This window comes from Pleuronectes platessa, chromosome 5 (assembly GCF_947347685.1).
Source record: "Pleuronectes platessa chromosome 5, fPlePla1.1, whole genome shotgun sequence".
In the NCBI taxonomy this organism is placed as follows: domain Eukaryota; kingdom Metazoa; phylum Chordata; class Actinopteri; order Pleuronectiformes; family Pleuronectidae; genus Pleuronectes; species Pleuronectes platessa.
The window spans coordinates 5,642,160-5,654,895 of record NC_070630.1 but is presented as its reverse complement, the minus strand read 5'-3'; the positions used below and the strand labels follow the sequence as shown (position 1 = coordinate 5,654,895).

The 12,736-nt window shown below is 43.7% G+C and overlaps 1 protein-coding gene across 2 annotated transcripts in view; it reads left to right on the top strand.

Annotated features, from left to right (window-relative positions):
• nbeab (neurobeachin b) overlaps positions 1-12,736 on the top strand; it is a 176,549-nt gene that overhangs the window by 101,358 nt on the left and 62,455 nt on the right. For both annotated transcript variants that reach the window (XM_053423381.1, XM_053423380.1), the window contains exon 37: positions 4,835-4,959. In XM_053423381.1, coding sequence (XP_053279356.1) covers positions 4,835-4,959 — 125 coding nt within the window. The remainder of the gene's footprint in view (positions 1-4,834; positions 4,960-12,736) is intronic.

Below are 12,736 nucleotides of genomic sequence, written 5' to 3'. Positions count from 1 at the left end.
ACACAATCATCAATTTCACCGGGCGCTGAAATAGAGCCGGGCCTCGCATGACTGTGCCCCATTTCCGATGAGAGATGGAGGATCCACGGAATCTGGCCGCGCAGGGGAGTTCACCTCCGCGTTCAGAGCAGCTCCTCATCCGTCGTCTGAACGCGCTAACGTCTGTCTTCGTTACGCCAGATGACCTGGAGTTAATCTCGCTGCTGCCGTGTTGCTTCCCTTTCGTCTTTGTCCAATAGCCATTCCTCAGCGTGTGTCCTCTCTTATTTCTCCATCTACAAACGAAAATGTCATAGCCAGTAACTAGAAGCACTTGGAGCTCAGCTTGGTGTCCTCATGTCTGCAGCCGTGTCGAGTCGGGCGATGATAAGAAATAGCGGAATTACAGAGATGAAAGTCGCGTGTACTATTTGTGATAATCCGATCATGATGTCGGCGATACAGTCACTTAACACTTGGCATTTGACAGGCGCACGATCAATCCTTATGTATTTTCATAGGGGGAATTACTGTGTATGTTTTTTTTTCTCTGACTTTATAGGTTACTTTGAAAGCAGTGGACTGAGATCAGCATATGGTTGCCAGTCTTCACGTTCTGATGCACAGTGTATTTTTTGTTGGTATTCTTTTCTTCTATCTAGCAGCAGTATCCAGAAGAATGTGTTTCTATTTACTCTCCTTTGGATTTTTCAAGTCTTCCATATTTTCTGATGGTTTTCATGAAGTTAAAGGTCCGCATATATCTGGTTGTCATTTTATTAGGATCACTCGTTCAATGTTAAATTATTGTCAGTTTATTAATTGTCTTCATTTTTTGTTAGTAGTTGCTACTTTTAGGATTCAGCAGCATTTGCGCCTCAAACAAGTTCCTCGTGTTCGTTTCAACTTCTTATCCGAGTCTGTTACGACAACTGAAAACATAAGAAAAGACCACTTGTCCTCAGAGTTTCTCTAAAAGTGACATGTGTTCAGTGTCCATGTGTGTGTGTCCGTGTGTGTGTGTGTGTCTGTTTTTCTGTGTGTGTGTGATAGAAACCAGTCACCATGCCTGTGAATAGAATTGTCACTGATTACGGGTATTTATTATAATTACCCCCTGCTCATGTCACCAATGGAAGCTTTTAAAAGGAGTATAATGGTGTTTTATTGAATCAGCGTGGCCCTGTCCTTTCTCCCGGCTGCCTCACACAAATGCTCTCTGAGCATAAATAGAATAAAAGGGGAAATCTTTAACCATGAGACCCTCGCCTTCCTGCAGTCTGTCCCTGTTTGTGTTTAAGTGCATTATTCTGCTTCCAGTGACCTGAAAAACATGAAGTTAATTATTTATATTGACAATAAATTGTCGTTATCATTTTGTCAAGTCTTTTATCTCAAGTCAAGGGATTTTTTATGTCATTTGCAGAAGGAAATTGCAGGAATTTGAGGACCAAGCCCTCTGAAGTCACTGATCTGTAATGTATAGCTTTTAATGGATTATTATTTATAACCTTATTTATATAACCTGAGCATGAGATCGTCTTTTCAGCTGACAAGCAATCAAGATCTCAAACAGGCCACTTTAAATTACAGCCCAATTGAATTATCATCAATGCGAAAAAGTTTATTTTCTTAGTTTAAGTTCTATATACTTAATATTTATATTTTCTTGAAAATATCAATCATCAATTACATTTCTCTGTCATCGTTCAACCACATTTTAGGAATCATTGCCATTTATATGGAACATAAAAAATGTTCCTGCTCTTTACTCGCTTTCAAGTTCACCCTTTTACCGGCTCAAGTTTATCCTCATGCCTCAAACGCTATTCTCCAAATAATCTGACAAACTATGAGGAAAGAAAACAGGGTCTCTAACAGAAGCACTCCCTCTTCTCCGATATGAGCCCCTGTCAGCTGTCAGAAGTAGCTCTCTTTTCTAGAATGATGATATAGTTTCCTTTCCGTTATCGTGCCTTTTATTTTTTCCCTTTCCTCCCAATCTTTTGGTTTTGAATTATTCCTGTCAGCTTTCCCTTTTCCTTTTACAAAACAAAACACATCCCCTGTAGACGGTGGGGTGGGGGGTGGGGGGGCGGATCTGGCACCTCAAAAACCTCAACGCCGGCTCCTTGAGGAAAGACGTGCTTTTAATACCTATTTGAAAGAGAGGAGAATAGATGATAGTCCTCATGCACATTTATCCTGCCGCACTTAGCAAGTCTGGAAGTGTCCATAAATAATGGTGCTCCTGTTTCCTGTAGGTTATCAGTGCTGGAAAATTAGCTTTTAAAATGCGGTTTGAAATCCATTTGGGTGATTGATGGGTGACAGGACTAATAAATTTCGCCACTTTCTAGGAGGCCGGCTTAGAGCCATTCTTTACGCTTGTCACGAAGCCAGACGCATCTGACGTGGAGAATAAGGAGGTCTCGATCAAACTCAGCTTAATAAAGAACGTTAGTGGACAGACAGTCGGTACACAGACAATACAGGCAGCCGGATTTCTATTAATATTCTGAGGCTGGAATTGGGTTTTTATCACCGATTGCTGAGAATTTATCGTCTGCAGCCTTGAAATAATGTACGGATCTCGATTGTTGGCTTTAACGGTAAATGGCTTGTTCCTCATTTCCCCGCCGTGCTCTTAAAGACTCTGAGGAGCTTTCCCGTGGCCACCTCGCAAATCCATTGTGTGAAGAGCTCAGTGGCTGCACACTGCAGAGAGCTCTTTTCGGACCACCCTTGGAGAGGTGGTTCCCCTCCGCGTGGCACTTTGGCGCAGTCCAAATCCGGTCTCGCACTGACCACACGGTCTAGAATATCACAGGTCCTCCTCACACAGCAGAACACCACAGTCAAACTGAAACCATCTGCTCAGGACCAAGCGGAGGGGAAGAGACGTCCAAACGCCGCCGACAGACTCATTAATCAGCCATCGTGACGTGAATGTTACGTATTTGGTGAATTTTATTACCGTTAAAGATAAATGCAATATTTTCCTAGCTTAAACTCAAATGGTTCACAGAAGAGCAAACCCCTGAGCAGTTCAAATAAACTGCACCTAATGCCGTTAATACCGTTATAAAGAAAATCTTCAAAGTGCCGGATTTATCCCCCACCGGCATCTTCTGTCTGGTTGCACTGGGAATTAGGCGACATAATCTTCGGCGGTAATCGCCCAGTTGCCTACAGTGGATTTACATTTTTCACACTGTGTAATCTTGTGTTTACAATATCATTTGTGTGGGTTTCTCCTTTCAACCCACTGACATCTCTCTTCTCCTCCGTTAAGCTTTGAGGGAGATTGACAGGGGACAAGCTCAAGGCGTTACGGCTTGCTTTACATACAGCGGCTCATGATACTTTGTGCATACGACGTGCACATACACACACACACAAACACACACACACAGACAACACACACATCACGCTGAAATTTTGATTGATACTTTACTGAAACTGAGCTCTTGTTGCTGTCAGAGCCCGGCTAAGTCTCCTGAGCCTCTTGATTTCTGACATTTGTAGATATTATATTCACGGAGCAAGGAGGCTGTATTTTGCCATGTGATCCCCAGTAACACTCTAATCTGTTTAGACTGCTTCAGTGCTGTGGCAGGGACGGGGGCAGACACCGTACAATGAGGAAGACGGCCGCCTGCCAACGTCTCCCTGAATCCTGCACACACTGAGAACTCTCCTCTCAGATCCGGACACACGGCACCTGATTGGTGGATTTGTTTACAGGCTCTTTCTAGTGTTTGTGTTTGATTGAGATCTGTTATACCTCTTTTATATGCTTCATATTTGTGTAATAAACAGCAATAAAAGTGTCTGTATGAGTTAGACTGGGTGGATATTGCTCTCTCTTATCCAAACACACAAAATGAAACTGAGCGATGCCATATTTTTTCATGTGTGGTTGAAAATGTGATGAAAATGAGCCAGGATGATCATCTCCGTCAACGGCACAGCAATTATTTTTGGAATCATCCCTATTTTCTCTGTGTTCCTCTTTCATGTTAAGAGTCAAAATCAAAGCAAGACTTTTTTCTCTTTTTGCTGCACACATGCTTTGAAACAGCTCCAGCTAGTGCACAGTTGGACCGGGCAGCACTTAGTAACCTAATGCTAGTCCTGGTGCTTAATGGTTTGCATTAGCTGCAAGCAATAAAATTATCCCAGGTCCTCACTAATGTTGGAATAATCATTTACAAAGATGGTTACCACATGCTGGAACTGTTTTTTCTCCCCCCTTCTTCTTTCTCTTTTTTTAAACAACCCTAATTCGCTGTTATTAATAATGAATAAAAATGCAATTTTCTGTCGGGTTGCTCCGGGGCTCTGAGAATCATTCCAATGAATATTTCAGCACATTATTTTAATCATGGCTCCACATATGCAGGGAAGGGGAGGGGGCTTGTTTTATAGGCTCATGCCTCAACCAGCCCCAAGACCCCGATCATTAAACCCCACGCTGTCTGCGTTGAGGTTTCTACCTTTGATTTACAAGACTTGTTAAAAAACATTGTAAAAAAAAAAGGAGGCAAGCTGTGCCATTTATACTTGTAATTTGATGCTGTATTTGTTAATGGGAGTGCCTGTGATTTATGTGTGCGGCGGCTGCTGCTCCCTGCTGCTCTGATGCTATAGGCTCCAGTAGAGGGAACGTTAATGGAGCCTCTGCAGAACATGCCAGTAGTCAACCTAATGAATCCAGTATCTGTGACCTGGTCGTTCTCCTCGAGATGTTCTCCTCAGATAAACAATGTGCCGCTGTAATCCGACCACAGCTGAGGAGCGTGCGCTGTGTCTAACCTGCCCCCCCCCCCCCCCCCTCTCGTCCCTGCCACAGTCAGCTGCACGACTTCTGGCGTCTGGACTACTGGGAGGATGACCTGCGGCGGAGGCGGAGATTTGTCAGAAACCCATCTGGCTCCACCCACTTAGACATCACGTGCAAGTCGCTGCAGGAGTATGGTGAGTTGATCGTTGTTGTCACGAATCATTCTCAACCCACTGGACTTACCTCATGGTAAATGTAGAATACCAGTGTTGCCATTAAAGAAAAAAACCCTTAACAGGGTATTAAAGTTTAGTCCAGGCTTGTCCATGTAGTTCAGCGTATTGCTTAGGATCAGTTTTATAGGTAACGTATTTATGAGTTCTGCGAATTGAACATGACACGTCCATTTTATTGCACTTTTTAATTTGATCACGACACAAACCCAGGAACAAATTGGATCCCTCCCTTTACCGTTTTCTGCTCTTGGCCTGAAACTTTTCCTACTGACCCAGGCGGTCCGTAGTGTCGCCCAGCACCTTGTGTCAATTTTGCCTCATGTCATGCAACACCAACTTTAAAAGGAAAGCAGCTCGGTCCTGTTAAACTGTCCTTTCACTCCCACTTGTAATTGAATAACAGAGCAAATGTATTGATTTGGAAATAAATGGCGTAAGCACCTTTTTTTTCAACTTCATGGGAAATAGAAAACAGGCAAAGCATTATGGTCAGAGCTGCCTCTTTTTAAAATGACTGTACACTTACAGCAACACATCCATAATGAGCCCAATGTTCACTGACGTCATCTCGGCGCTGAGCTACAGAAGCCGACGGTTGGCCGCGCTCAGGATGTCATCTGGCTGCTTTCAGCCCCGGCGCTGTCACGGCTGCTGTATGAAGATCATGGCAGCTCTGCAGATAAACACATGCCAGCTGCTGCCTCGGCTGCAGGTGGTCCATATATGAGACACACATGCAGTAATTGCACCTTCTGCTTTAGATTATCTGGCAGTTCCATTATTTTCAGCCTTAAGCTAATTTGTTGAGCTCGCGGTGACGCAATGGCTCTGTTGTGAGGAGGACTCAAGTAAACAAAAGTTCCAGCTTTTTGAGCTCAGGGTAGAAATATTTACAGTCTTTAAAATGTGCAGTGCTACCAGCAAAAGGTATTACATTGGATTGCATCAACCTGTAAATTCCAGTAATCCTGTAAAACATATCAGAACATCATTAAAACCATTTCTGCAGCACAATCCACTCCAATGTTCAACCACACTTTCAGACAGACACGCCTCACCTGGAATAACCATTATTGTGAATTAGTACGAGGCTTAACAACCTCAGGATATCAGTCTTATTATTATGTTTTTCACATTTAATAACTTTATTTTTTGTAACCTCAAATTACACTCAGTTCCATTTAGAAACCAAGCCCATAAATACATGACTTCTGACGCGTTTCTGAAGAGGTTGGTCATAGTGCACCGATAGAAGTGGTGTATTGTAGGAGTTGCTGGAATTTAACCTTGATGTGAACTTCCTGGTGTGCTGCACACCTCTGTGAGCGTTTATTCACGTGACCTTTACACTGACAACAACAGACCCGACCACGTGTCATCAGAACATCCGCTTTCAACCCCCATCTCTCCTCACAGGAGCAGGCAACTGTGCAAAAAACACATAACATCAAAAACTGTCCAATAACTTAACCATCTATCAAAGCCATGCAAATCAGGCTTTGGTGAATTCTGTCCATGTAGCCTTCTACAAAGATTTCATTATCAAAACTGTTTTGACACTCCAAAGATAGCTTTGAATTCTCTTTGCAGTGATTAGCACTGATGCCTCACAGCTATAAGGGGCCCATGAACTGCCCGCTGGCTGGGGGCCTTCCTCTGTGGAGTTTTCATGCTCCTCCTCGTGACTGTGTGGGTTTCCTGCAGGGGATTTGACTTCCTCCCACGGTCCAACGACATGTGGCTTAGGTTAATTGGCAACTCTAAATTGCCCGTAGGTGTGAATACGGGTCTGTATAGTCATTTGTCTCTGTATGTCCTGTGACCTGTCCCGGGCTGTGCCCCACATCTTACTCTAGATCAGCTGGTTTTGGCTTTAGTAGACCGACCACCCTTTAAAGGATGAGCCATGTAACACATATATGGATGCATGAAACGCTATTTTCCTTTTGGATTTTACTGACAGAAGATAAAAAAACAACAAATGCATCCACTCCCTGGTTCACCACTATGCAGTGGCTCAAATAACCATGTGTGTATCCTCTCCTTTGACGAATGACGTGACAGAAATCCTCAACCTAATGCCGCAGATACACGTCGCGTTGCTTTGTCCATCAAATCGAGCAGAATATGTATTTTGAGCCGCGTTGTCGGGCATTCGAGCCTCGCTGCAGTTGATTGAAGACTTGTTGAAGTCCTGCTGGCGCGCGGTGGTTTTAATGAGCAGAATAATGTATAAATGTGTCAAGTGAAAGGGATCGCCTGCGGTCGGATGGCCCTCGCGCTCTCCTTCAGAGGTGAGCTGCACTCTCAGGCTTTTTCCAGCCGGCTTTGATGTGGCTGCACAGCGGAGGCCAGGTTTTGTTACGAGTTAAAATGAGGAGGGAGCTTTTGTTCTTTTTTTTCAGGGCTTCAGTAGATTTCGTTGGCGGTTGACAGTTTGCAGTTTTTTTGTTTTAAAAAATGCACCGTGACAGTCAGTGGGTTGTCAGTTTTTTTTTATTTTTTTTATGAATATTCGCTTTTAATTAGCGCGGTATTAAAGATAGGACCTGTCTCTAGCAGATAACCCTGGTGCAGAGGCTGCGAGGTCGGAGACCCATTAGTCAAAACATCCAGACTTTGTTGCCGGGACTTGACAAGGACTCTGTAGAACGTTTTGGTTGGTTCCCGGCTGCACAGGCTCCAGAGTAGCAAAACAAAGAGGGTTGTTTGAGTTGGCCCCGGAGAGTCGTTATTAAAGCTGTAAAAATCCGTGACTATCGGAGGTTGTCCAAATTGAATACACAGTTTCTGGTTTGACAGCAGGAGATGACAGAATACACTCAGCCACCATCTTGAGTTTGAAGAGGGCAGACTTGCACGGTTGTGTTCACAGTAAATGTCAGTCTTGTGTGCTCACTGGGGGGAAATGAAAGTGAGGAAGATTTATTTTTGCACAAAGAACAGTGAGTGAATCTTTTACATTTTGACATCACCTGGGTCTCACAATCCTCGTTGTTTTCTCAGATATTCAGAAATACTCTTTACAGCATTTTATTAGCTGGACTAATTTATTTTATTATGCTTTGATTCTCAAAATAATTGTTTGACCAGTTATTTTCACGACTTATTGTTTTTTTTTTAAATCTGGTAATGAATTTAAACTGAGTGTCTGTGGCAAAAATAAATCAAAACCCTGGTGTTGAAACTTCATTAAGATCCTTAAACATCTGTGACATCTGTCTAGTAGTTTTTGCGTAATCTTTCTGATTTGTCTGGAATTATCATTAACCACGTTGAAACCAAATATAAATCCCCCACTGAGAACAATCCAAAGTAACTTTCTTCTTAAAACTCTTCGGAATGTACATGTCAAAAGAAAACTTTAAAAAATTGATATATTGGCAATTCCGGTGCATCATCGTGGAACCGTTGTAATCACTTTTGTGCAGTGTGCGTGTCTGCATGTAAGAGTGTGTGCGTATACGCTCATGGACATGTGTGAGTGGAGGTTAAACTCTGCCTTAAACTCTGCCTCGTTGTCTATTAGCAGCATTGACAGCTTAGCCAGCACATTCTGTCTCTGCCCTCTGCCTGTAATAACATGCCCTGCTACAGCCAGCCACGGCCCAGTATCAGAGTATATTGTTAGGTGATTGGAACTGGGCAAGCATGAAATGGAAGTCACGTTAATATTGATCCAAGTGTTTAACGGGGTGTTTTACCTCCGGGTGTCCTTGCTGTCTCATTGCAGGTGAGCAGCCTCTCTCAGAGCTGATTGCCCCGGGCGCAGATCTTTACTGCCCCTCGCCGCTGCAGAGGCAGCAGCTTGGGGATGTGATATTAACCTTCTCCAGCTTCGTAAGCAAACCTATTACCCTGTAACAAAGGGCATCAGGGCGTTAGGTTGCACACAGATCTGGACATTTGAATGAAGTAGTTCGGTAAATTCATGATGTGCTCGGATACGGTTTTGACTAGAACCTAACGCTCGGATCATAGATGACATGACTGCTCCAAGAAAATGAGCCGAATCATCTTGATCGCCCCCTGATGGCTGGCTGCAGTACAGGTCATAAACCCCACCTCCTCCATGTTCACAGATGGGACAAAACTAAAAAGTCAAACTACATGTCCAATATATTTGAGGTAGATTTATTATCACTCTGATATATCTTCAAGTTTGGTTTTCATTAGGTATTTGAAATGGGATTAAACGTCATGAGTGACAGCTGAGACTGACTGGCGATTGGTCGAGGGCTTGTACAGGCAGAGCCTCGATACTGCGGCTCCACGCCCTGGTCACCACTGCAACTGCTCAAACTCTGGCTCCAGATGAAATCAAGACACAAGATGGCTGCACTCGTTTCAGAGATATTTTTATTTTGTGACCACGTGAGGAAGTGGCGACGCAGCGTCCATCTTTACAGGCCGTGGTCCAGATGTGGATTATTAGACTCTTCTCTCTGTGTTTGGGTGGAAGGAAGATCTGGTTGTTTGTAACCTCTGGCCGCGCCGCAGACACACACACTGCACATCCCAGGATATTGAATAAGGATCAACCCAAGAGGAAACGTCTGCACTGTATAAACTTCCCTACATCAAAGTTATTATGTTTACTTTTACAGTCCTAAAACACGTACTCTGCAAAAAGGGGATGGCTTGCATCACAGGAAGTTTGGAGCTGTCATTTTTAACCCCCCCCCCTTCGTTTCATTTCTCAGCGCAGAGTAAATAAAAGGCGAGGAGGCAGAGGGCAGAATGAAATCGCCCCGGCGGTAACGCAACACCGTGGACTGGACTTTTTCCTCTCTCCGTGTGGAATGTGGAGCCCGTGGAGAGGGTGTGTAGGAGGACAGGATTTGAAACAGATACAGTCGGAGAAACGGAAGAGATATATTTAAAACATTTGTCGAGCTCACGAGACTTGGCCGTCGGAGTGACTGCTCGAAACACTAATGTACATTATGAGATAGTGGAGTAAATAAGCCGTGGAGCCGAGGCTTATAATCCGGAGCGTCTTATCTCCGGAGATCTGACAGAACGAGACATGAGACAGAATCACTCCTGCTCAGGGTTTAAAAGCCAGTTCCCCAGTCTCTGTTTAGAAAGAGGTCACGATTGCTTTGTGTCTTCACCTTGCGCCTGAAAATGTTAGCTATCATATCAACTGACAAACAGTCTGTGACTTCCTTACGAGAGCCCTGTATCTGCAGGTTTTTTCCTCCATATTGTCCAGATCCTTCCTTTCTGATCAAGCCCTCCTCATGAAAACCGGAGGTGTCTTGTGTTTTATTTATAGTCGCGTATATTGAATTACCCAGAGTATTTGTGAGATCAGCCTTTTTTTTTTCTTCTTCTTTTCTTCCCCCTCCTGGCTTGAGGTTCTAGCACAAGTCAGATGAACCTTAAGTAAAACACGATGTTGTGGATTTTTCTTTCTGAGGAGAGGCGGTGAGGTGGTGGAGGCAGGGTGTATAATACATAGGAGAGTTAGGAAAACACATGCTCTACCGAGGCTGTAAAAAAACGAAAGGCCAGTGCCACAGAGCTCTCCAGCGTTGCAGCGTATGAAACATGGACCCTTGGCAGCAGCATTAGAGTGGATTTTAAAGGCCCTTCAACTCTTATCTATTCCACACTGAATAGTAGAACTACTGCACATGGAGATATTTCCAAAGTGGGAGCCTCGGTGAGAGATTATAAAGTTCAATTGAATTGGGCTTCAGCTTGTTCACGAAAGAACACATCTACTCGATTTCATCCCTTTTTCACTCCGAGGAAAATCCTTTCTCTGTCCCATTTGTCCTAACAGCTCCATTGTTCATTATAATGGTGAAGACCCAGTGAAATTTATACTTTCACTTTCTGGAAAACTGTTGCCATTTATTTTAAAAACGTAATCTCTCCCCTCATCATCAAAACAAACAGCTGATACTGGAATCACAGGAATTACACAACACAGAAAAATAGGCCATTTAAATCCCTTTTTATACACTTATATATATTATATATAACCATATAAAACACATATAATCAAACATGACTTTTAAGGAGCTTAGTAATAAGTTCAGCACAAAAGGGTATTTCAGAAACAACTCACATCATTGACTTTTGTTCTAGGTTGAAATTGAAAATCTGAAAATGATCTTGTCGTCGTATGCAGCCCCATCATGAGTCATTCACATTACATTGTGAAATGATTGCACCACAGTTGGCTGTTGGTAGATTCCCTGGAAGGAACTCGGGACCCTGGCTACCAGTTGAACCCCGGTGGTGAGGCGGCCTCCCTCGGTCACAGCTGCCGCGTCTTTATCAGCCCGCGCCTGGGTCACGAGAGCTCTGCGAAGCACTTTACTGAGTGTAATTAGTGCACTGGGAGGCAGTTTCAACCCAGTGAGTGAACAATGGGACCCGCGAGACCAGTGATCGGTGGCTTCTCCTGGCACTGATCCTGAAGAGCTCGAGAGCAGACATGAAGTGAAACTGCTGGGAATCTTTTTTAATTTTTTTTTAAAGATGTTCAGAGGTCAGTGCATCTGGCTTCAGATGGACTGGTCATTGTTTAAGGTTAATTCAATAGATACTATAGAGGCATTGTGAGGGGACATAACATGGAAAATATGAATATAAAATGTATCTAATACATTTTATTTGGAAATGCACATCTCATAGGATTTGAAGGGGGAATATGTGGCACAATTGGAGGCTTCTAGAAACTGATAGACACATCTTCAATTACATTTCTCTGCAGTTTGTAATAATTAGTAAATGTTTGCAGTATTCTGGAGATCAGTTCAGAGTAAATCCTTCAGTATACGCTGGTCAGGTTTGCACACAGTGTCTCCCTCGGCCCACACTTGTCTTTTGTTCTCTTTAATTTTAGGTCGCTGATGAGTCTTAGATCAAATATTCTCTTTGTTTAATTCTAATGAGTCTGCTTCAGCATCACCGCACAGCGTGTCGGCTTCACAGTGACAAACTCTTTCCACAACAGCACTTCTCACACACGAATACCTCCGAGTCAACGCTCACGAAGATTTAAATGTTCCTGTCATATGTCACACTTTCATCCTCACGTCATTGCCCATCACTCCTTGTTATTTATAGCCATATTACCTTGTCTGTGAGAGGTAAATTGCATTGTGGGTAGAGGTGGTCCCCCGCCCTGCACAGTTGAGCTTGTCCATTTGCATGCAGAAATCAGCAGAGTTTATTTGGAGAGCTCAAGCCGGTGCAGACTTGCCAATCAGAGCATCAGCCTGCCTGCAGATCCTCACTTACCATGAGCGTAATGATGGTTTACAGAATTACAGATTTAAGTTTCACTCGTTCAGCTTTGATCTGTGGCCGCTGCTTGGCTTTCTCTCCCTTAACATTACGCAGAATTCATTTCAGAAAACTCCCAGACTCCTTCCCTCCGTCTGATGAAAGCACACCAGATATGAGACAGAGCAGGAAGCAGACTTTTTTTTTTCCCCTTCCCCGGTAGCAGTGTTGACAACAGTCAAATGTGACCTCTTGGAGACAAGGTACATGTTCCTCAGGGGAGGGAGAGGCGAATTAAGAACTGCGCTGAAAGGAAACATGTCAGACGGGTGTCAGCCACCTCCCATTTCTTGACGTGCGCTCTTCCTCATCGTGTGCACGAGTTTCTCCTCTGGTTGTTTCCCACACTGGACTCCTCGAAGACAAATTCACATGAGCGTTTTGAGCGGCCGTGTGGCAGGCACATGTCGGGCTGATTCAAGCTGAT